At 50.4% G+C, this 25,348-nt stretch overlaps 1 protein-coding gene across 1 annotated transcript in view; it reads left to right on the top strand.

Moving 5' to 3' along the window:
* Nucleotides 1-24,441, top strand: part of DOC2A (double C2 domain alpha) — a 32,412-nt gene extending 7,971 nt beyond the window's left edge. The window contains exons 3-11 of the mRNA XM_040440593.1: nucleotides 1,654-1,733; nucleotides 9,628-9,702; nucleotides 10,666-10,775; nucleotides 11,407-11,533; nucleotides 14,363-14,422; nucleotides 15,840-15,997; nucleotides 23,876-23,957; nucleotides 24,118-24,214; nucleotides 24,305-24,441. Of these exons, the coding sequence (XP_040296527.1) occupies nucleotides 1,654-1,733; nucleotides 9,628-9,702; nucleotides 10,666-10,775; nucleotides 11,407-11,533; nucleotides 14,363-14,422; nucleotides 15,840-15,997; nucleotides 23,876-23,957; nucleotides 24,118-24,214; nucleotides 24,305-24,441 (926 nt within the window). The remainder of the gene's footprint in view (nucleotides 1-1,653; nucleotides 1,734-9,627; nucleotides 9,703-10,665; nucleotides 10,776-11,406; nucleotides 11,534-14,362; nucleotides 14,423-15,839; nucleotides 15,998-23,875; nucleotides 23,958-24,117; nucleotides 24,215-24,304) is intronic.
* Nucleotides 24,442-25,348: the final 907 nt, after the last annotated feature.

Consider the following 25,348-nt stretch of genomic DNA (forward strand, 5'->3'; position numbering starts at 1 on the left):
GTAGATCACATCCAGCACAGTTTGTCTTTTAGTCTCTCACCATTTTTTTTACAATCTCTGCTTGCAGTCAGTGAATGGGAAAATTCTTGTGCACACCGCCATCCGAGCCTAACACGTCTGACAGCTGAGGGTTTGCTACAGCTGTATTCAGTCTAGACAGTTACATCTGCAGACGATGCAAACACCCCTCTCCATCCTGCTGGTTTGTTACAATGTATCAGGATGTCCAGTTCATGTAGGATTAGTGGATATAACTGTAGCAAACCCTCAGCTGTGAGAAGAATCGGGTCAAGTGCAGTTCTGACACCCCCTCTTCTTGGATTAGTCACGGGGGCTGGGATGGCCACATGTAATCCTACAGTAAGACTGGGGGGCAGGTAAAGCCCCCTCCGCGGTCCATCATGCCCCCCGATGTGACAAGAGGCGAGTCAATGAGCCGCAGCTGCTCGTTCCATCACATCCCAGATGTTAAGGTCACGGCGCTCCGACACCTGACAGAGATGCTGTGTCCGCACCCGGGGAGAGGCAGGGGATCAACGCATTCACTTATCTGGTCACAGTTTGCCTTCTACTCTAGCCACATCCAAAGCTGCATTCACCGTTCGGCTCATTGCCTCTTACTGGCAGATGAGGTTCAGTGTGGGGCTTCTCCCACAATGCTGCGCTGCTTAATGACATTCATTTTGGCGTCCTAGCCAAGCTGCCAGGAGAACTGTGACTGCAGCTTTGGATGTAACTGGAGTAGAGGACATGAAAGAATAGCTGAATTATCATTGCAGCTCTGGATGGGACTGGAGTAGAGGACATGAAAGAATACCAGAAATATCAATGCAGCTCTGGATGTGAATGGAGTAGAGGACATGAAATAGTAGCAGAATGTTAAATATAGGATACAATGTAACTCTATGGAGAGTCAGCCTATAAAAAGTGTTAGTATGTTATTTTACATATTGGGACTTGAGTGGAGGGCATTACATAATAACAGAAATATTGATGCAGCTCTAAATTTGATTGGAGTAGAGGACATGAAAGAATACCAGAAATATTAATGCAGCTCTGGATGTGACTGGAGTAGAGGGTAACATTTTAGGGAGACTGAGCCTGCAAATGATGCCCACACATAGATATTTCCTTTATTTAGTATTATAAATTGTAATATAATTATAATTGGCAAAATTATATACCCCCCCTCCCCCCATAAGGCGACCCCCTCATTAGTCAATAGATGGGATGATCCACACATTGCTCTCATACGTTTCGACTCTCTTGGAAAATGTCGGCAAATATTGGGATGTTGATGAGTCCGTGTGCGTCAGACCTGCGGGGAGGGAATGGCGCCCCCAATGGTCATATAAGGAAAAACAGAGTTTCTGATTGCAAATTACTGCTGGTTCCATATGACGAGGGTTAGAGGGTCAGAAGGGTCAGTGGGGTCAGGGGGAGGGTTAGGGGGTCAGAAGGGTCAGTGGGAGGGTTAGGGGGTCAGAAGGGTCAGTGGGGTCAAGGGGAGAGTTAGGGGGTCAGAAGGGTCAGTGGGGTCAGGGGGAGGGTTCAGGGGTCAGAAGGGTCAGTGGGGTCAGGGGGAGGGTTCAGGGGTCAGAAGGGTCAGTGGGGTCAGAGTCAACTTCTCACATTATCCTCTTGTCATTTCAGCTTCTCTGGGAACACTGGAATTTGAATTATTTTATGACCAAGAGAAATGTATCCTGCAGTGCGACATCCTGAGAGCGAAGGTGAGCGCCGCGCCCGGGGGAGGGGTGCAGGGCAAGAAGAGCCCGGGGGGCCCCACCAAAAGACTGCGACAGATGCCAAGGATTAGATACACAGCTCAGCAGACAGTATCACACAGGAGAGGATTAGATACACAGCTCAGCAGACTGTATCACACAGGAGAGGATTAGATACACAGCTCAGCAGACAGTATCACACAGGATAGGATTAGATACACAGCTCAGCAGACAGTATCACACAGGATAGGATTAGATACACAGCTCAGCAGACAGTATCACACAGGAGAGGATTAGATACACAGCTCAGCAGACAGTATCACACAGGATAGGATTAGATACACGGCTCAGCAGACTGCATCACACAGGACAGGATTAGATACACAGCTCAGCAGACAGTATCACACATGATGGGATTAGATACACAGCTCAGCAGACAGTATCACACAGGAGAGGATTAGATACACAGCTCAGCAGACAGTATCACACAGGATAGGATTAGATACACAGCTCAGCAGACAGTATCACACAGGACAGGATTAGATACACAGCTCAGCAGACAGTATCACACAGGATAGGATTAGATACACAGCTCAGCAGACAGTATCACACAGGATAGGATTAGATACACAGCTCAGCAGACAGTATCACACAGGACAGGATTAGATACACAGCTCAGCAGACAGTATCACACAGGACAGGATTAGATACACAGCTCAGCAGACAGTATCACACAGGATAGGATTAGATACACAGCTCAGCAGACAGTATCACACAGGATAGGATTAGATACACAGCTCAGCAGACAGTATCACACAGGATAGGATTAGATACACAGCTCAGCGGGCAGTATCACACAGGATTAGATACACGGCTCAGCAGACAGTATCACACAGGAGAGGATTAGATACACAGCTCAGCAGACAGTATCACACAGGATAGGATTAGATACACAGCTCAGCAGACAGTATCACACAGGAGAGGATTAGATACACAGCTCAGCAGACTGTATCAAACATGACAGGATTAGATACACAGCTCAGCAGACAGTATCAAACATGACAGGATTAGATACACAGCTTAGCAGACAGTATCACACAGGATAGGATTAGATACACAGCTCAGCAGACAGTATCACACAGGAGAGGATTAGATACACAGCTCAGCAGACAGTATCACACAGGATGGGATTAGATACACAGCTCAGCAGACAGTATCACACAGGATAGGATTAGATACACAGCTCAGCAGACAGTATCACACAGGATAGGATTAGATACACAGCTCAGCAGACAGCATCACACAGGATAGGATTAGATACACAGCTCAGCAGACAGTATCAAACATGACAGGATTAGATACACAGCTCAGCAGACAGTATCAAACATGACAGGATTAGATACACAGCTTAGCAGACAGTATCACACAGGATAGGATTAGATACACAGCTCAGCAGACAGTATCACACAGGAGAGGATTAGATACACAGCTCAGCAGACAGTATCACACAGGATGGGATTAGATACACAGCTCAGCAGACAGTATCACACAGGATAGGATTAGATACACAGCTCAGCAGACAGTATCACACAGGATAGGATTAGATACACAGCTCAGCAGACAGTATCACACAGGATAGGATTAGATACACAGCTCAGCAGACAGCATCACACAGGATAGGATTAGATACACAGCTCAGCAGACAGTATCACACAGGATAGGATTAGATACACAGCTCAGCAGACAGTATCACACAGGACAGGATTAGATACACAGCTTAGCAGACAGTATCACACAGGATAGGATTAGATACACGGCTCAGCAGGCAGTATCACACAGGAGAGGATTAGATACACAGCTCAGCAGACAGTATCACACAGGACAGGATTAGATACACAGCTTAGCAGACAGTATCACACAGGATAGGATTAGATACACGGCTCAGCAGGCAGTATCACACAGGAGAGGATTAGATACACAGCTCAGCAGACAGTATCACACAGGAGAGGATTAGATACACGGCTCAGCGGACAGTATCACACAGGATAGGATTAGATACACGGCTCAGCAGACAGTATCACACAGGATAGGATTAGATACACAGCTCAGCAGACAGTATCACACAGGATAGGATTAGATACACAGCTCAGCAGACAGTATCACACAGGATAGGATTAGATACACAGCTTAGCAGACAGTATCACACAGGATAGGATTAGATACACAGCTCAGCAGACTGTATCACACAGGATAGGATTAGATACACAGCTCAGCAGACTGTATCACACAGGATAGGATTAGATACACAGCTCAGCAGACAGTATCACACAGGACAGGATTAGATACACAGCTCAGCAGACAGTATCACACAGGACAGGATTAGATACACAGCTCAGCAGACTGTATCACACAGGATAGGATTAGATACACAGCTCAGCAGACAGTATCACACAGGACAGGATTAGATACACAGCTCAGCAGACAGTATCACACAGGACAGGATTAGATACACAGCTCAGCAGACTGTATCACACAGGATAGGATTAGATACACAGCTCAGCAGACAGTATCACACAGGATAGGATTAGATGCACAGCTCAGCAGACAGTATCACACAGGACAGGATTAGATACACAGCTCAGCAGACTGTATCACACAACACAGGATTAGATACAGAGGCTGTATCCAGCATATACTGTAGTTGCCCCACTGATTCCATGGATGAGGTCTTGGGGTGGTCTCTCTCGGGGGCACTCAGACCCCCGGCTCCGGTAACAATGCAGCAATGTCTTCTCTGTGGCTGCAGATATTGATTGGGTGATTTATCCTACAGGATCAATAATAACAAGACGGGAGCTGCAGAATCCGATTATATATAATGGCGGCGCGCAGTCCTGTTATAGCAGGCAGACTCTGCTAAGGCTCCTGGGTCCTAATGACCCCTCAGGCTCCAGGGCCCCACAGACAGAGGGTCTTCTGCCCTGGATCCAGGCTCTGGTGCCAGGGGGGTTCTACGGTCAGCCTTTGCTCTATGGTGCCTGCCCATGGTCAGTGACTGCAGCAGCTCATAGTGGGGGAGACTTGTCCCTGGTGTCCTGCTGTCCCTGGTGTCCCGCTGTCCCTGGTGTCCCATTGTCACTGGTGTCCCGCTGTCCTGTTGTCACTGGTGTCCCGCTGTCCCTGGTGTCTCGTTGTCCTGCTGTCACTGGTGTCCCGCTGTCCCTGGTGTCCCGCTGTCCCTGGTGTCCCGCTGTCACTGGTGTCACCTGTCCCGCTGTCACTGGTGTCCTGCTGTCCCTGGTGTCCCTTTGTCACTGGTGTCCCGCTGTCCCTGGTGTCCCGCTGTCCCTGGTGTTCTGTTGTCCCTGGTGTGCCGCTGTCACTGGTGTCCTGCTGTCCCTGGTGTCCTGTTGTCACTGGTGTCCCGCTGTCCCTGGTGTCCCCCTCTGTCCTTGGTGTCCCGCTGTCCCTGGTGTCCCGTTGTCACTGGTGTCCCGCTGTCCCTGGTGTCCCGTTGTCACTGGTGTCCTGCTGTCCCTGGTGTCCTGTTGTCACTGGTGTCCCGCTGTCCCTGGCGTCCCCCTCTGTCCTTGGTGTCCCGCTGTCCCTGGCGTCCCCCTCTGTCCCGTTGTCACTGGTGTCCCGCTGTCACTGGTGTCCCGCTGTCCCGTTGTCCTGCTGTCACTGGTGTCCCGCTGTCGCTGGTGTCCCGCTGTCACTGGTGTCCCGCTGTCCCTAGTGTCCCGTTGTCACTGGTGTCCCGCTGTCACTGGTGTCCCGCTGTCCCTGCTGACCCCGTTATCAATGGTGTCCCGCTGTCCCTGGTGTCCCGTTGTCACTGGTGTCCTGCTGTCACTGGTGTCCTGCTGTCCCTGGTGTCCCGTTGTCACTGGTGTCCCGCAGTCCCTGGTGTCCCGCTGTCCCTGGTGTCCCGTTGTCACTGGTTCCCGCTGTCCCTGGTGTCCCCGTTGTCACTGGTGTCCCGCTGTCCCTGGTGTCCCGCTGTCCCTGGTGTCCCGTTGTCACTGGTGTCCCACTGTCACTGGTGTCCCGTTGTCACTGGTGTCCCGCTGTCCCTGGTGTCCCACTGTCCCTGGTGTCCCCGCTGTCACTGGTGTCCCGCTGTCCCTGGTGTCCCGCTGTCCCTGGTGTCCCGTTGTCACTGGTGTCCCGCTGTCCCTGGTGTCCCGCTGTCCCTGGTGTCCCGTTGTCACTGGTGTCCCGCTGTCCCTGGTTCCCGTTGTCACTGGTGTCCCGTTGTCACTGGTGTCCCGCTGTCCCTGGTGTCCCGCTGTCCCTGGTGTCCCGCCGTCCCTGGTGTCCTGCTGTCCCCGTTGTCACTGGTGTCCCGCTGTCCCTGGTGTCCCGCTGTCCCTGGTGTCCCCGCTGTCCCTGGTGTCCCGCTGTCCCTGGTGTCCCCGCTGTCCCTGGTGTCCCGCTGTCCCTGGTGTCCCGCTGTCCCTGGTGTCCCGCTGTCACTGGTGTCCCTGGTGTCCCGCTGTCACTGGTGTCCCACTCTCCCTGGTGTCCCGCCGTCCCTGGTGTCCTGCTGTCCCCGTTGTCACTGGTGTCCCGCTGTCCCTGGTGTCCTGCTGTCCCTGGTGTCCCCGCTGTCCCTGGTGTCCCGTTGTCCCTGGTGTCCCGCTGTCACTGGTGTCCCACTGTCACTGGTGTCCCACTCTCCCTGGTGTCCCGCCGTCCCTGGTGTCCTGCTGTCCCCGTTGTCACTGGTGTCCCGCTGTCCCTGGTGTCCCGCTGTCCCTGGTGTCCCCGCTGTCCCTGGTGTCCCCGCTGTCCCTGGTGTCCCGCTGTCCCTGGTGTCCCGCTGTCCCTGGTGTTCCGTTGTCCCTGGTGTGCCGCTGTCACTGGTGTCCTGCTGTCCCTGGTGTCCTGTTGTCACTGGTATCCCGCTGTCCCTGGTGTCCCCCTCTGTCCTTGGTGTCCCGCTGTCCCTGGTGTCCCGTTGTCACTGGTGTCCCGCTGTCCCTGGTGTCCCGTTGTCACTGGTGTCCTGCTGTCCCTGGTGTCCTGTTGTCACTGGTGTCCCGCTGTCCCTGGCGTCCCCCTCTGTCCTTGGTGTCCCGCTGTCCCTGGCGTCCCCCTCTGTCCCGTTGTCACTGGTGTCCCGCTGTCACTGGTGTCCCGCTGTCCCGTTGTCCTGCTGTCACTGGTGTCCCGCTGTCGCTGGTGTCCCGCTGTCACTGGTGTCCCGCTGTCCCTAGTGTCCCGTTGTCACTGGTGTCCCGCTGTCACTGGTGTCCCGCTGTCCCTGGTGTCCCACTGTCCCTGCTGACCCCGTTATCAATGGTGTCCCGCTGTCCCTGGTGTCCCGTTGTCACTGGTGTCCTGCTGTCACTGGTGTCCTGCTGTCCCTGGTGTCCCGTTGTCACTGGTGTCCCGCAGTCCCTGGTGTCGCGCTGTCCCTGGTGTCCCGTTGTCACTGGTTCCCGCTGTCCCTGGTGTCCCCGTTGTCCCTGGTGTCCCGCTGTCCCTGGTGTCCCGTTGTCACTGGTGTCCCGCTGTCACTGGTGTCCCGTTGTCACTGGTGTCCCGCTGTCCCTGGTGTCCCACTGTCCCTGGTGTCCCCGCTGTCACTGGTGTCCCGCTGTCCCTGGTGTCCCGCTGTCCCTGGTGTCCCGTTGTCACTGGTGTCCCGCTGTCCCTGGTGTCCCGCTGTCCCTGGTGTCCCGTTGTCACTGGTGTCCCGCTGTCCCTGGTGTCCCGTTGTCACTGGTGTCCCGTTGTCACTGGTGTCCCGCTGTCCCTGGTGTCCCGCTGTCCCTGGTGTCCCCGCTGTCACTGGTGTCCCGCTGTCCCTGGTGTCCCGCTGTCCCTGGTGTCCCGCTGTCCCTGGTGTCCCGTTGTCACTGGTGTCCCCGCTGTCCCTGGTGTCCCACTGTTCCTGGTGTCCCCGCTGTCACTGGTGTCCCGCTGTCACTGGTGTCCCGCTGTCCCTGGTGTCCCGTTGTCACTGGTGTCCCGCTGTCCCTGGTGTCCCGTTGTCACTGGTGTCCCGTTGTCACTGGTGTCCCGCTGTCCCTGGTGTCCCGCTGTCCCTGGTGTCCCGCCGTCCCTGGTGTCCTGCTGTCCCCGTTGTCACTGGTGTCCCGCTGTCCCTGGTGTCCCGTTGTCACTGGTGTCCCGTTGTCACTGGTGTCCTGCTGTCCCGCTGTCCCTGGTGTCCCCGCTGTCCCTGGTGTCCCCGCTGTCCCTGGTGTCCCGCTGTCCCTGGTGTCCCGCTGTCCCTGGTGTCCCGCTGTCCCTGGTGTCCCCGCTGTCCCTGGTGTCCCGCTGTCCCTGGTGTCCCGCTGTCCCTTGTGTCCCGCTGTCACTGGTGTCCCGCTGTCCCGTTGTCCCTGGTGTCCCGCTGTCACTGGTGTCCCGCTGTCACTGGTGTCCCACTCTCCCTGGTGTCCCGCCGTCCCTGGTGTCCTGCTGTCCCCGTTGTCACTGGTGTCCCGCTGTCCCTGGTGTCCTGCTGTCCCTGGTGTCCCCGCTGTCCCTGGTGTCCCGTTGTCCCTGGTGTCCCGCTGTCACTGGTGTCCCGCTGTCACTGGTGTCCCACTCTCCCTGGTGTCCCGCCGTCCCTGGTGTCCTGCTGTCCCCGTTGTCACTGGTGTCCCGCTGTCCCTGGTGTCCCGCTGTCCCTGGTGTCCCCGCTGTCCCTGGTGTCCCCGCTGTCCCTGGTGTCCCGCTGTCCCTGGTGTCCCGCTGTCCCTGGTGTCCCGCTGTCCCTGGTGTCCCCGCTGTCCCTGGTGTCCCGCTGTCCCTGGTGTCCCGCTGTCACTGGTGTCCCGTTGTCCCTGGTGTCCCCGCTGTCCCTGGTGTCCCGCTGTCCCTGGTGTCCCGCTGTCACTGCTGTCCCGCTGTCCCTGGTGTCCCGCTGTCCCTGGTGTCCCCCTCTGTCCCTGGTGTCCCCGCTGTCCCTGGTGTCCCGCTGTCCCTGGTGTCCCGCTGTCCCTGGTGTCCCGCTGTCCCTGGTGTCCCCGCTGTCCCTGGTGTCCCGCTGTCCCTGGTGTCCCGCTGTCCCTGGTGTCCCGCTGTCACTGGTGTCCCGTTGTCCCTGGTGTCCCCGCTGTCCCTGGTGTCCCGCTGTCCCTGGTGTCCCGCTGTCACTGCTGTCCCTGGTGTCCCGCTGTCCCTGGTGTCCCGCTGTCCCTGGTGTCCCGCTGTCCCTGATGTCCCGCTGTCCCTGGTGTCCCGCTGTCCCTGCTGTCCCTGATGTCCCGCTGTCCCTGGTGTCCCGCTGTCCCTGGTGTCCTGCTGTCAGTAGCTTCCAGTTACCCCTCGGCTGCAGTCGTGGAGCACAGTCTGGCACTGGGCGGGCGACTCCTGAGCTTCCTCCCTATAATCTTCACTGCTCCGAATACATAAACCCTCAGCAGGTTTTACCCGTAATCCCCTGCGGACACATGAAATCCACTAATCCCATTAGTGACACAGATCCGAGGCTCCGCACCAGACCGCGCCATGGGGCCCGACCGGGGGTCCACCATGTGATCATGACGCTGGAAATCTGGATGAAATGTAAAAAACTAAATGGGAAAAAACAGGACTGCAGCTTTGAGTGTGACTTGTGACACCATTTCAGGATCAGTATTTTTATAGGGCTGGTTGCAGTTTTACTCCTTATACAAGTACTGATCGTGAGACTCTAGTCACATCCAAAGCCCCAGTCCTAATTTTTCAGACACAGCCCATTTGGGATCCCCCGATGCGCCGCACGCTGCATGGATAAGCACTACATCTCCCACATCGCTGTACGGTAGATCGCGGGTACAGGTGCTGAGCCCATAGAGGGAAGCAGTGTGGTGACAGGGACTGCAGAATGGTTGGTGCAGCTTGGGGTGTGACTGGAGTATAAACATTCAAGATCATTACCTTCTCTCCTCTTTTTTAGGGACTCAAGCCGATGGATTTCAATGGCCTCGCCGACCCCTACGTGAAGATCCACCTCCTGCCGGGAGCCTGCAAGGTGCGGCGTCCATTGTCCTCTTCTTAGTAGTAGATTGTTATAGGCCCTGTAGGTTGGCATTGCGCAGGTGATGAAAGCTGGCACTGCCAGGGATTTGCAATGGCACTTCCCAGTGATGTAGATGGGCACTGCACAGGTGATGTAAGTTGGCACTTTCCAGGGATGTAGGTTGGCGATGCCAGGGATGTAGTTTACCACTGCCCGGGATATAGGTTGACACTACCCAGGTGATGTGGTTGGCACTGTTTAGGGATGTAGCTGGCACTGCCAGGGATATCAGTTGACATTGCCAAAGGCATTGCCACCAGGATGATGTATGTTGGCACTACAAGGGATATAGGTTGACATTGCCCAGGGATGTAGCTGGCACTGCCAGGGTTAGTCGGGTGATCAGTCATATTTCAGCTGGTCACTTAGCCCTATACTGCCATGTCCTGCCGACTCCCTGCAGTGCCCCTGCCCATCCTGGCCATATGTGCCCGCTCTGTGCCCTCCCTATGCGTGTTGTTCTTCTCAGTTCGTTATACCGTGCTAATTCTGCGGGGCGCTGGCAATCTGATAGTGCCACGCACTGAACCCACCGAGCCGCTGCCACAGCAGTCTCTGGGACTAGATTAATGAGTCTCTCTGGGCTCGCCTATTAAGGCCTTAATAACCTCCATCCAGCAGTGAGCTCCACTAGTCGGGCCTGGATTAATGCTATTAGTAAAGTCTGGCGATGTGGGGCGTCTACGCTGAAACGGGGAGGACTGACCTGGGCGGCGGGCAGGGAGTGACTGTCCCGGTGCTCGGGGAACCACCAGCCCAGAGGGCCCATGAATTCTCCTGATCTCAGACGGTCCCTGGAATGAGCCCTTCCCCCACATTTTCAGTATATAACTGCCCCCCCCACTCCCCCCTCTATATAATGTACCAGGTATTTACGAGACTGCGTAATGTGAACGGTGGAAATTCTTCCCTCAGGCAAACAAGCTGAAGACGCGCATAGTGAGGAACACGCTGAACCCCACGTGGAACGAGAACCTGACCTACTGCGGCATCACCTCTGAAGACATGGCCAAGAAGATACTGAGGTGAGCGGCCGGAGCGTTATACCATCAGCCAGTGTCATACCGCCATTAACCAGAATTAAAATAAAATCACTCAGAATAATTTAGTGGTATATGGCGGTATTATGTGCACATATTATTTGGGCACTATATTGTTGTATAATGGGTGGGTATATGACAGTATTTTGTGTGCACTATATGGTGGTATTACAGTATCTAAACTTTATAATGCAGTATTTTGGGGGTCTGTATAGTGAACTATTATGGGGCTATCTATGGCGGTATGATGTGGCAGTACTATCTCTGCATTGTCAGTATTATCTCAGCTTTGTAAAGCAGTATTATGGGACTATCTATGGCAGTATTATCTCAGCATTATATGACAGTATTAGCCCAGCGGTATTATGGGGCTATTTATGGGAGTATTTTGGTGGTTGTACGTAGCAGTATTATCTCAGCCATATATGGCAGTATTATAGGCATTGTATATGGCAGCATTATGACTGCTTTATACGGTCATATTACCGGGGCTGAAATTAGGAGAATGTCTAAAAATGGCCAACTTTTCCTGTAGCCTGAGGCCCGATTTCCCCTGTATTGACCGGATGTCCGGAGATTTCCATCCTCCTCACCAGATACCGTTCTGTCTCCTCAGGATCTCCGTGTGCGATGAAGACAAACTGAGTCATAACGAGTTTATTGGAGAAACGCGCGTCCCGCTGCGGCGGCTGAAGCCCGGAGAGAGGAAGCACTTCAACCTCTGTCTGGAGCGGCAAATCCCTGTAAGAACCAAGACGTCCAGGAGAGACACAGCCGGGGGCATAGAGGACACGGATCTGGGGGAGGGGGGCACAAGTTAATGTTATGTGGCGCAGATACAGTCAGACCGCCCTGCTTTTTTATTGAGGAGGATCTTAAATTCAGTACATTGGAAAAGCTGAGTGACAACTTATCCCAAAATCACGGACAGCCAACATTCGCAAAACCATAATAAATGATGAAGATTAGAAGTAATCCGTGCCTACAGCTCCACATACTGACGTCACCAGCAATTAGGGCTCATGCACACAAGCAGATGTATTTTGCGGAACGAACGTACGGAACGTACGGAAACGGAATGCACACGTGGTAACTTTAGTTTTTTGAAATGAAATGGTTCATTGAAATGAATGGTTCTGCATATGGTCCGCAAAAACAATGGAACGAACGTGGAAAGAAAATACATTCATGTGCATGAGAACTTATTCTGAGCTGTAAAATTATAAAAAAAAGATAATTACCACCAAAATAATCTAGTCAGGTACCACTAGGCTGAGAAAACTCGCGGAAACGTCAATTTTTACGGACCTTCCAGAAAGTTCTGGACGGTTGGCAACCCTGCCAGAGCTGTAACTACAGCCCAATAGTTGTCACCCAGCTTTCCTTGTCAGGGATCCATTGGTTGTGTCCCTGCAGCTTCTCAGATCCTCAATCTGCTCCGCTTCAGTCCATCCTGACAAGATGAGCAGACATATAATTCCCCGTCTCTTAGGTTTACAGGATACGGGATCAGCACCGGCAGTGTGGACAGCTCCTATAGGAGGATACGGGGTCAGCACCGGCAGTGTGGACAGCTCCTATAGGAGGATACAGGATCAGCACCGGCAGTGTGGACAGCTCCTATAGGAGGATACAGGGTCAGCATCGGCAGTGTGGACAGCTCCTATAGGAGGATACGGGATCAGCACTGGCAGTGTGGACAGCTCCTATAGGAGGATACGGGATCAGCACTGGCAGTGTGGACAGCTCCTATAGGAGGATACAGGATCAGCACCGGCAGTGTGGACAGCTCCTATAGGAGGATACGGGATTAGCACTGGCAGTGTGGACAGCTCCTATAGGAGGATACGGGATCAGCACCGGCAGTGTGGACAGCTCCTATAGGAGGATACGGGATCAGCACTGGCAGTGTGGACAGCTCCTATAGGAGGATACAGGATCAGCACCGGCAGTGTGGACAGCTCCTATAGGAGGATACGGGATCAGCACCGGCAGTGTGGACAGCTCCTACAGGAGGATACGGGATCAGCACTGGCAGTGTGGACAGCTCCTATAGGAGGATACGGGATCAGCACCTTTTAGTGTGGACAGCTCCTATAGGAGGATACGGGATCAGCACCGGCAGTGTGGACAGCTCCTATAGGAGGATACAGGGTCAGCACCGGCAGTGTGGACAGCTCCTATAGGAGGATACAGGATCAGCACCGGCAGTGTGGACAGCTCCTATAGGAGGATACAGGATCAGCACCGGCAGTGTGGACAGCTCCTATAGGAGGATACAGGATCAGCACCGGCAGTGTGGACAGCTCCTATAGGAGGATACAGGATCAGCACCGGCAGTGTGGACAGCTCCTATAGGAGGATACGGGATCAGCACCGGCAGTGTGGACAGCTCCTATAGGAGGATACAGGGTCAGCACCGGCAGTGTGGACAGCTCCTATAGGAGGATACAGGATCAGCACCGGCAGTGTGGACAGCTCCTATAGGAGGATACAGGATCAGCACTGGCAGTGTGGACAGCTCCTATAGGAGGATACAGGGTCAGCACCGGCAGTGTGGACAGCTCCTATAGGAGGATACAGGATCAGCACTGGCAGTGTGGACAGCTCCTATAGGAGGATACAGGATCAGCACCGGCAGTGTGGACAGCTCCTATAGGAGGATACAGGATCAGCACCGGCAGTGTGGACAGCTCCTATAGGAGGATACAGGATCAGCACCGGCAGTGTGGACAGCTCCTATAGGAGGATACGGGGTCAGCACTGGCAGTGTGGACAGCTCCTATAGGAGGATACAGGATCAGCACCGGCAGTGTGGACAGCTCCTATAGGAGGATACAGGATCAGCACCGGCAGTGTGGACAGCTCCTATAGGAGGATACGGGATCAGCACCGGCAGTGTGGACAGCTCCTATAGGAGGATACGGGATCAGCACCTTTTAGTGTGGACAGCTCCTATAGGAGGATACAGGGTCAGCACCGGCAGTGTGGACAGCTCCTATAGGAGGATACAGGATCAGCACTGGCAGTGTGGACAGCTCCTATAGGAGGATACAGGATCAGCACCGGCAGTGTGGACAGCTCCTATAGGAGGATACAGGATCAGCACCGGCAGTGTGGACAGCTCCTATAGGAGGATACGGGATCAGCACCGGCAGTGTGGACAGCTCCTATAGGAGGATACGGGATCAGCACCTTTTAGTGTGGACAGCTCCTATAGGAGGATACAGGGTCAGCACCGGCAGTGTGGACAGCTCCTATAGGAGGATACAGGATCAGCAGTGTGGTTTTCTCCTGGAGAAGAGAATGGAGATTCCCTTATAGATTGTAAGCTCTTGCGGGCAGAGTCCTCCCTTCTCTACCAGTCTGTTAATGTGTGTAACCCGTCTGGATGTACAGCGCCAAGAGGAGGAGAAGCTTCTGCAGGAGAGACAGCGTAGAGGGGTTGATGGGTATAAACAATGTAATATGAATATGCTGGACTGTCCCTTTAAGAGGGTGAAATGAAGCATTATATTATATATCATTACTGTTATATAACTCCTTCTTCCCTTCCTTTCTCCGCTCTGTAGTTGTCCTCCCCTTCTTCAATGTCAGCTGCACTCCGGGGGATTTCTTGTTACCTGAAAGAGGTGAGACTCGTGACCAGTGACTACTACTCCACCATCTTCTTAGTACTGCTCTGGGGGCTTTACATCCAGGACCTGATGTGATGTAGACATCCACTGTATGATAAATAGCCCCCATTACTCAGTGAGCCCCCCATTACTCAGTGATGCTCCTGTATTATAGACAGCCCCCATTACTCATTGATGCTCCTGTATTATAGACAGCCCCCATTACTCAGTGAGGCTCCCATTACTCAGTGAGGCTCCCATTACTCAGTTATGCTCCTGTATTATAAACAGCCCCCATTACTCAGTGAGCCCCCCATTACTCAGTGATGTTCCTGTATTATAGACAGCCCCCATTACTCAGTGAGGCTCCCATTACTCAGTGATGCTCCTGTATTATAGACAGCCCCCATTACTCAGTGAGCCGTGCATTACTCAGTGATGCTCCTGTATTATAGACAACCCCATTACTCAGTGATGTTCCTGTATTATAGATAGCCCCCATTACTCAGTGAGCCCCCCATTACTCAGTGATGCTCCTGTATTATAGATAGACTCTATTACTCAGTGAGCCCCCCATCACTCAGTGATGCTCCTGTATTATAGACAGCCCCCATTACTCAGTGAGCCCCCCATTACTCAGTGATGCTCCTGTATTATAGACAACCCCCTATACTCAGTGATGCTCCTGTATTATAGACAGCCCCCAATACTCAGTGATGCTCCTGTATTATAGATAGACTCTATTACTCAGTGAGGCTCCCATTACTCAGTGATGCTCCTGTATTATAGACAGCCCCCATTACTCAGTGAGCCCCTCATTACTCAGTGATGCTCCTGTATTATAGACAGCCCCCATTACTCAGTGAGCCCCTCATTACTCAGTGATGCTCCTGTATTATAGACAGCCCCCATTACTCAGTGAGCCCCCCCCATCACCCAATGATGCTCGTATAGATAGCCCCCATACCCCTCTCTTTCTACCTGCCTATCTCTTCTGTTATCCAGCTTTTCATTATAACGCCCCCGCCCCGTAGCTTCGGTCTGTCTCCTCCACATCTCTCTTTATTCCGCTTTCTATACGCTTTTTTTCTCTAAGTACCTGCGGGGGTTGGGAGCCGAGTCATAGCGAAGAACGGGGAGATAGACAATGACAACGTCTGCAATGTCCCTGAACCTACAGCATTATATATGTACGGCACTGTGCTCGGAGCCACTCACAATCTAGAATAGAGAATGTTGCACCTGGTACTGCAGCTCCACTCCATGAAGTGAATGAGGCCGAGCTGCAATACCACACACTACCTGAGGACAGAGGTGGTGCTGTTTTTTTGAAGAAACACCCTTTATACTTTCACCAGCTATTATTTAATAATTCCTTAAATTAAATAGAATTTTATAGAGTAAGTGAATGTCCCCTTCTTTGTGTCCTCAGCTGGAGCGCTGCCAGGAGTGGGAACTGGAGGAACGAGGGAGGATCCTTCTGTCTCTCATGTACAGCACTGAAAGCGGGGGGCTTGTCGTGGGCATCTTGCGTTGCGCTCATCTCGCTGCTATGGATGTCAATGGATTTTCAGATCCTTATGTCAAAACGTAAGTAGACACGCAGTTATTCCTTCTATGCCCTCCGAGCAATAAGATCCACAGAGGTGTTCCCTCAATGCACCACGCTACATATAGCTTCATCTTCATAGAACATTTCTTGATAGGAAACTTTTTGAAAAAGGTCAGCACCAAAAAGTGTTGAAAAATAAATCATGGGACAGTTGTGCAATAACTTATGACAGGAAGACATGTGGTAAGATATCTATAGATGGCTTGGGGTGGAGATTCTGGTTCTACAGATCTTGGTTCATCTGTGCCTTCCAGTCTTAGATTATGACTCCATCTGGACTGTCACTCAGATACTGACAGGTCTTCACTTCCAGCTGTTCTTCTTTCTTGGATCTTCACTTTGATCTTGTTTTTCCTCCTCCTCCTGATTATAGTAGTATTTGGTCTCCAGTTCCTTCACATTTTGGCTAATTTCTTCAACAGTCCTTCTTAACTCTGGTTCCTACTATAATTTGTTTTGTCTAGTTGTCTTAGTTTCTAAATTCTCCTTTGGCCTCATCTCCAGTCATGACTTTACTTCTAGGCATATTTTATTTTTGGTTTCTTGAGTGATCTTAGTCATTTATATCCTCATATTGCTCTTCCTCGGGTATCTACTGCCCTGTCTTTACTTTTTGCTTGATGATCTTCTCTTCCTCTGGTATCTATCACTCTATTGTTACTTCTTGTGTTGATCTTCTCTTCTCCTCCGGTATCTCACACTATATCATTACTACTTGCTTCAATTGTCTTCTCTTCTTATGGTATCTATCGCTCTATCATCACTTCTTGGTTCGATGATCTCTTCCTCTGGTTTTATTGCTCTGTCATTACTTCTTGGCTCAAAGATATTCCCTTTCTCCAGTATCTATTGCTCTGTTGTAACTTCTTGGTTCAGTAATTTCCTCTTCCTCCAGAATCCATCGCTCTGACGTTACTTCTTGTTTCAAGCTTCTCTTACCTGATATCTCTCACTCTATCAGGCTCCATAATCTTCTCTTCCTCCAGTATCAATTGCTCTGTCATTAATTCTTGCTTCAATCTTCTCTTCCCTGGTATCTATCGCTGCATCTCTTTTTGGATCAATGATCTTCCCTTCCTCCAGTATCTATTGCTCTGCTGTTACTTCTTGGCTCGATGATCCTCTGTTTTTCCAGTATCTATCTCTCTATCATCACTTGTTGGCCCGATGATCCTCTCTCCCTCTGTTATGTATTGCTCTATTGTCACTCCTTGGCTCAATGATCTCCTCTTCTTCCAGTCACTGTATTGTTACTTCTTGTTTCGATCTTATCTTCCCTGGTATCTATCGCTCTTTCATAACTTATTGGCCCAATAATCTTCTTCTTGTGTCTATCACTCTATCATGACTTCTTGGCCCAATAATCTCCCATATCTATTGTATTGTTTTCACTTCTTGCCTTGATGATCTCCACTTCCTTCAGTGTCCATCACTCTATCTTGCCTTGATCTCCTCTTCCTCCAGTGTCCATCGCTCGGTCTTGGATCGATGATCTCCTCTTCCTCTTGTATCTATCGCTCTGTTGTCACTTCTTGGCTTGATGATCTCCTCTTCTTCCAGTATCCATCGATCTGTCTTGCCTTGATGATCTCCTCTTCCTTCAGTGTCCATCCTCTGTCTTGCCTTGATCTCCTCTTCCTCCAGTGTCCATCGCTCTGCCTTGCCTTGATCTCCTCTTCCTCCAGTATCCATCGCTCTGTCTTGGCTCGACAATCTCCTCTTCCTCCAGTGTCCATTGCTCTGTCTTGGCTTGAAGATCTCCTCTTCCTCCAGTGTCCTTCGATCTGTCTTGGCTCGACGATCTCCTCTTCCTCCAGTATCCATCGCTCTGTCTTTCCTTGATGATCTCGTCTTCCTCCAGTGTCCATCAATCTGTCGTGACTTGATGATCTCCTCTTCCTCCAGTATCCATTGCTCTGTCTTTCCTTGATGATTTCGTCTTCATCCAGTGTCCATCACTCTGTCTTGGCTTGATGATCTCCTTTTCCTCCAGTGTCCATCGCTCTGTCTTGCCTTGATCTCCTCTTCCTCCAGTATCCATCGCTCTGTCTTGGCTCGACAATCTCCTCTTCCTCCAGTGTCCATTGCTCTGTCTTGGCTTGAAGATCTCCTCTTCCTCCAGTGTCCTTTGATCTGTCTTGGCTCGACGATCTCCTCTTCCTCCAGTATCCATCGCTCTGTCTTTCCTTGATGATCTCGTTTTCCTCCAGTGTGCATCGCTTTGTCTTGATGATCTCGTCTTCCCCCAGTGTCCATTGCTCTGTTTTCACTTTTTGGCTCTGCAATGAATTTCATTCTACGGTTTTATGCCAGTTTTAGGCTTTTCAATATATGGACCCTCGATATCCTGACTACAGTCAGCCAGATCTAGCAGATGGTTTTAGAAGAAGCTGGGTAAGTTCACCACTAACACTTAACTTTGCATAATATGTAGTACTGTGTGACAGGACCTGAAAGAACAATCAGTAAATGACCTGAGTATATGTCTTGGGGTTTTGACCGATGCTAATAGCTGCCTATTCATGACCTAGCTTTAAAATGACTGTGATTGGCATATACAACTGCATCTCCCCTCCCTCCACTTATCTGCTCTGCCTATGTGTCAGTCTTCACTGCACTCCTGGTAATGTGCTCATGAGTGGGGAAGCTTGAATAGTGGATTTAGATGGTCAGATTATTCAGTGCTCTTGTAATAGATATGAGGTCACATAATGATGGTGATCATCTGGTCGGTTGGACAAGGTGGATCTTGGAACTGAATGAGGCCACACAGAGGATGTGTAATGTTGGAGATCGGTATTTTAGAGGAGGTTTCTTCTATCCGTCAGACGCTCGTGTTTTTAGCGGCTTTCTGGTGGAGCGCTGCTCACATGCTATCAGGCTACGATCCTATCTCAGCCTCCTGGCAATGTCACTATGTAGCACCTATATTAAGCACCATTATTTCAGGCAAATTACCGGATGGCAGCTCTGAGGCGGCTGCCGGGATTCACTTACTTCACTGCTTCCACATTAGAACCTTGTTAATCACGTTAACGGAGAGCGACAAAAACAGCGAGGAAGTGTTAATGTCTATATATTATTTATGTGGGATGAGGGGAAATAGGATAGATAGATATTAGATAGATAGATATGAAATAGATTAGATAGCTATGAGGTACAGTAGATAGATAGATAGATAGATAGATAGATAGATAGATAGATAGATAGATAGATAGATAGATGTGACGGCTCATCTGTACCCACATACACCCCAGTGATGCTACTTTGGCCGCAGTGGTCATACTACATGGGTCTTTCTAATAGGATCACAGAAGGAAAGTGTGGCCCCCCAACTCCCAGCATGCCCGGTCAGAGCTGAAGAAGATTCTGTGGGTTGTAGTTTCTTGTAACGTGGTCTGCTGAAAGCGTTCATCAGTCCCAGGTGCGGCTCACAGTTGATCTTCTCTATTAACCCTAAATGCGTTGGAAGATAAAACAATAAGCCATAGAAACACTGGGGGAACCTACAAACTCCATGTCAATGTGGCCCTGGTCAGATCTGAATTTTCAGCTTAGGTTCTCAATGAATCATCCATGCTTGAAAATCTTAACCAACATTAAGGTCCAAGGCTCCAATACTCCTTTCAATCTGTTTCCTAATTCTTCACAGAGGGTTCCATTGTCCGGATCATTCTTATTCTTTTACAGATCTTTGCTGGTTCTTTGTTCTCACAACCTTCATATTTCTTGAGCATTGGATGTTTCGTGACAATCGTAGCACATACCTTCTATCACGTCTATGTCTTCACTGTTAACAAACGTAAATCTTCAGTGTTCTTCATACGTGACTGAAGTATCAAATCTTGGCTTGGTTGTATAGTTCCTCTGTGCCGTCTTTATCTCAGAGGTTGTTAGCTTCTCCTTCTTGAATCCATAAATTTTTCCCCAGTAAGACCTTCATCCTTAACCAGTTCCCATCCATCATGACCTCCTGCGAGATCAGAAGGTTTTATGTATGGTTCATTAAGCTGGAATAAGTCCCTATATACTGAGACCTAGAGCGCTGAAGGGGATGCAGTGAGGATTTGAGACATTACAATCCAACATATTACTTCTGAGGAGGCTCCTTAGGCGTCAAACAAATGGAGTAGATCGTAGAGCGTGGATGTCCTTGTCCTCACTGTGGGGACATCTGCAGAATGTTTTCTTCATCATGGCAGGATGATGAAGATGTTGCTTGACAGTAAAGATTTTACAACAGAACCCGAGACAGCCAAATGTAACCCACAACAAGAAGTGGCCTTAGATTTGAGGGACTGCTGAGTGGATTCCGGGATGCTTGTCCCTGGCCACCTCTCCATTGTCTTCTCCAGCCAGTGACCATGTATAAATGTTTACTTCTCCATTGACTCCAGCCAGTGTCTGTATATGTGTGGTCACTTCTCCATTGCATTCTCTAGCCAGTTTCCATGTTTGAGCGGTCTCCTCTTCATTGTCTTCTTCAGCCAGTGACCATGTTTGAGCGGTCTCCTCTTCATTGTCTTCTTCAGCCAGTGACCATGTTTGAGCGGTCTCCTCTTCATTGTCTTCTTCAGCCAGTGACCATGTTTGAGTGGCCACTTCTCCATTGTCTTCTCCAGCCAGTGACCATGTATAAATGTTTACTTCTCCATTGACTCCAAGCCAGTGTCTGTATATGTGTGGTCACTTCTCCATTGCATTCTCTAGCCAGTGTCCATGTTTGAGTGGTCACCTCTCCATTGTCTTCTTCAGCCAGTGACCGTATCATATTGGTCTCCTCTCTATTGTCTTCTCTAGCCAGAAACCATGTTTGAGTGGTCTCCTCTTCATAGTGTTCTCCAGCCTGTGACTAGATATGAGTGGTCTCATCTCAATATTTTAGTGGTCACATCTCCATAGTCTTCTCCAGTCAGCAAACCATCATTGCAAACTTAATGAAACTATACAGACCTAATACTTCTCACAGCTGAGGGTTTGTTACAGCTGTATCCAACCTGGACAATCCTCTGTGAGGTAATGATCCAGACTGTTACAATGTATCAGTTCTAGTAACAAGGACAGGGGATGTGCGCTGCTGATGTTCTTAGCTCACAGAGAATTGTTTAGACTGGATACAACTGTAACAAACCCTCAGCTGTGAGACGTATTAGGTCAGATCCAGTTTTCTGATACTAGATGTAAACAAAGACACACTGTGGGTTGTCAGTGGTGTCGACCTTCGTCTTTAGGTCGGCTGCACATCTTCCCCACTGGTTACAATTGCCGGTCATGAACATTCAGGATGATAATTAAGAGCGGCCATGTCACCTCGATAGGACAAGACACGGAGGAGATGACTTACAGGAGAGCGGCCCTAATTATGACTTACTCCAAACCCACGTTCAGACCTCTGGAGAAAACAGGGACGACCTGGCAGAGGGCAGCATCAATGACTGGCGCCCCTCTCGCTCATCACGCCCGGTGACCGCAGTAATTACCGCTCCGCATCGCTGCCATATATGGCTCCGTCTACGAGAACGCCGTGACTCATCCCATCCACTCATGAATTTAATTGTAGACTTCAGACTTCCCCGGCACCTGTGAGTAATCCCAGAGATCCAGTGTAGCGTGCGGCTCGCTCCCCCTGGACCCGCGCTGGATCTCAGCCGCCGTAATTATAGCAGCGTGCGAAAAACTGCAGATATACCAGTGATACGTATCTAATCCTATCCTGTGTGATACTCTCTGCTGAGCTGTGTATCTAATCCTGTCCTGTGTGATACTGTCTGCTGAGCTGTGTATCTAATCCTATCCTGTGTGATACAGTCTGCTGAGCTGTGTATCTAATCCTATCCTGTGTGATACTGTCTGCTGAGCTGTGTATCTAATCCTATCCTGTGTGATACTGTCTGCTGAGCTGTGTATCTAATCCTATCCTGTGTGATACTGTCTGCTGAGCTGTGTATCTAATCCTGTCCTGTGTGATACTGTCTGCTGAGCTGTGTATCTAATCCTCTCCTGTGTGATACTGTCTGCTGAGCTGTGTATCTAATCCTATCCTGTGTGATACTGTCTGCTGAGCTGTGTATCTAATCCTGTCCTGTGTGATACTGTCTGCTGAGCTGTGTATCTAATCCTGTCCTGTGTGATACTGTCTGCTGAGCTGTGTATCTAATCCTGTCCTGTGTGATACAGTCTGCTGAGCTGTGTATCTAATCCTGTCCTGTGTGATACAGTCTGCTGAGCTGTGTATCTAATCCTATCCTGTGTGATACTGTCTGCTGAGCTGTGTATCTAATCCTCTCCTGTGTGATACTGTCTGCTGAGCTGTGTATCTAATCCTCTCCTGTGTGATACTGTCTGCTGAGCTGTGTATCTAATCCTATCCTGTGTGATACTGTCTGCTGAGCTGTGTATCTAATCCTGTTCTGTGTGATACTGTCTGCTGAGCTGTGTATCTAATCCTATCCTGTGTGATACTGTCTGCTGAGCTGTGTATCTAATCCTATCCTGTGTGATACTGTCTGCTGAGCTGTGTATCTAATCCTCTCCTGTGTGATACTGTCTGCTGAGCTGTGTATCTAATCCTCTCCTGTGTGATACTGTCTGCTGAGCTGTGTATCTAATCCTCTGCTGTGTGATACTGTCTGCTGAGCTGTGTATCTAATCCTGTTCTGTGTGATACTGTCTGCTGAGCTGTGTATCTAATCCTGTCCTGTGTGATACAGTCTGCTGATCTGTGTATCTAATCCTGTCCTGTGTGATACTGTCTGCTGAGCTGTGTATCTAATCCTATCCTGTGTGATACTGTCTGCTGAGCTGTGTATCTAATCCTATCCTGTGTGATACTGTCTGCTGAGCTGTGTATCTAATCCTATCCTGTGTGATACAGTCTGCTGAGCTGTGTATCTAATCCTCTCCTGTGTGATACAGTCTGCTGAGCTGTGTATCTAATCCTCTCCGGTGTGATACAGTCTGCTGAGCTGTGTATCTAATCCTCTCCGGTGTGATACTGTCTGCTGAGCTGTGTATCTAATCCTCTCCGGTGTGATACTGGGTAAATCTTCGTCTTAGGACACACATGATGATTAGGAAGATGTGACGATTGATATAAAAGAACATAACATAATGGCCGTCAGAGACTCCTCATGTGGAATAGCAATCAATGCTGCCCAGATAATATAACAATGCCCAGATATTACTGGTATACACAGCGCATATAATACCGCCATATAGTGCCCAGATAATACTGCATATAATACCGCCATATAGTGCCCAGATAATACTGCTATACACAGCGCATATAATACCGCCATATAGTGCCCAGATAATACTGCATATAATACCGCCATATAGTCCCAGAAAATACTGCACCATATTGTGTCGAAATAGTAATTCTTTCAAGAGAACATATAATAGTGCAAATCAAATTTCAGGATCCTTTACTAAATGGGAGCGCTCAGCAACTTCCCAGTCTGGCCCCCTGAAGCCCATCTGCGGCCATGGTCCTGTGCAGACCCAGTGCTCTCCAGGCCGTGTTCAGGTGAGACCTCCGCCTCTGGGGGATAAGCCGCTTATTTTTAGCTGTGGGAAGAGATGTGGGAGTAATCCGGTCCCAGGAGAGGCGTCAAATGTGTGGAAAACTGGCAGAAAACTGGAGGAGAGGGGGTGGCGGTCTTAGTTCTAGTAGATCCCGATGGACGGAGATGACATGGACGCTGCTTGTCACCTCTCGACTTCCAACGCCACAGATATAAGACATTCCCCTAAATAAGATGCTAATGAAGAAGTCATCCTTAAAGGAAATGTCCACTTGGTCCTGCCGTAGTACAAACGTCCGCCCGCCTCCAGTTCTTCACTTTCTTCTTTTCCAGTTACCTGAAGCCGGATGTGGAGAAGAAGTCCAAGCACAAGACGGCGGTGAAGAAGAAGACGCTGAACCCAGAATTTAATGAGGTGAATGTCAGAGGAGCAGGGGAGGGGTCCCTACTTCTTGTATGAATAAGGATTTCTTAGTCACAATGGTGGCAGCCATTTTGTGGGAGGTTTCAGCCTATGAAATGGCTGCCTCCTCTGTGGCGTCTGCTGTAATTACTGCGATTCTGTCTCTGTTCAGGAGTTCTTCTATAAAATCACTCTCCACGAGCTGCAGAAGAGGAGCCTGGAGGTGACAGTGTGGGACTACGACCTGGGAAAGTCCAACGATTTCATAGGTAAGATTCAACATGGCCGTCTGTCCATATCATCCACCTACACAGGCTCCTCATTAGGTACCACCATCTTGAGATTGTTCTTTCTTCCAGGGGGCGTTACACTCGGCATGAACGCCAAAGGGGAGTGTCTTAAACACTGGATGCAGTGTCTGTCTTCCACCAATCAGAGGGCAGAACACTGGCACACGCTGACCAATGAGCTTCCGGGATCCACCTACACCGACTAGAGAAGAGCGTGAGAGCGGAGACGGATCACTCCAGTGCTCACACCACTAAACGCGTTTCATTGTCCGAGGTCTAATTCAAGATGGATGCCAGGGAGAGGGATGGACGACTCAGTCTACGCCATAACAAGACGTTACCTGTATTCTTTTGTGGTTGGTTTTTGAAAGGAGACGACAACTGGCGCGGGGGCGATGGGAGGACCTGACCCACTGGATGATGTAAATATTTGTATCCCATCGACACAAGTCCATTACAAAATGGCTGCTTTAGGAGGACCTCATTTTGTGGGAATCCATGATCAAAACCGTCCAAAGCCAATCCTGCATCAGATTCCATCCAATCTCACCGCAACCTTGTGCTCACTCTCAAAATGGGGGTCGTGGGCGTAGGGGAGAAATTGACACCAAGGCTCTTTATATACAAATAGTGTGGAATACCCCTTTAATTAGCCAAAAAATATACCCCAAGTGGGCAGCATGGGGGCAGTATTCTCAGGGGGTAAATAATATTGATGTCAGAAGCCGAGTCTAACTGGAGGCCTGGAATCCAAGACATAAATCCATCACTGGTGAAGGCTGCCATTTTATGACTTGGTGAAGTTACAAATGGCAGAAATCACTATGTGACTGACAAAACAGTGGAGTCTGCCATGTGACTCTCACAAAATGGCGGAGTCTGCCGTGTGACTCATAAAATGGCGGAGTCTGCCGTGTGACTCATAAAATGGTGTAGTCTTTTGTGTAACTCTCACAAAATGGCAGAGTCTGCCATGTGACTCTCACAAAATAATGGAGTCTGCAGCGTGACTCATAAAATAGCAGGTCTGCCATGTGACGCTCACAAAATGGCGGAGTCTGCCGTGTGACTCATAAAATGGCGGAGTCTGCCGTGTAACTCTCACAAAATGGT

The sequence above is a fragment of the Bufo bufo genome, chromosome 7 (genome assembly GCF_905171765.1).
Source record: "Bufo bufo chromosome 7, aBufBuf1.1, whole genome shotgun sequence".
NCBI lineage: Eukaryota > Metazoa > Chordata > Amphibia > Anura > Bufonidae > Bufo > Bufo bufo.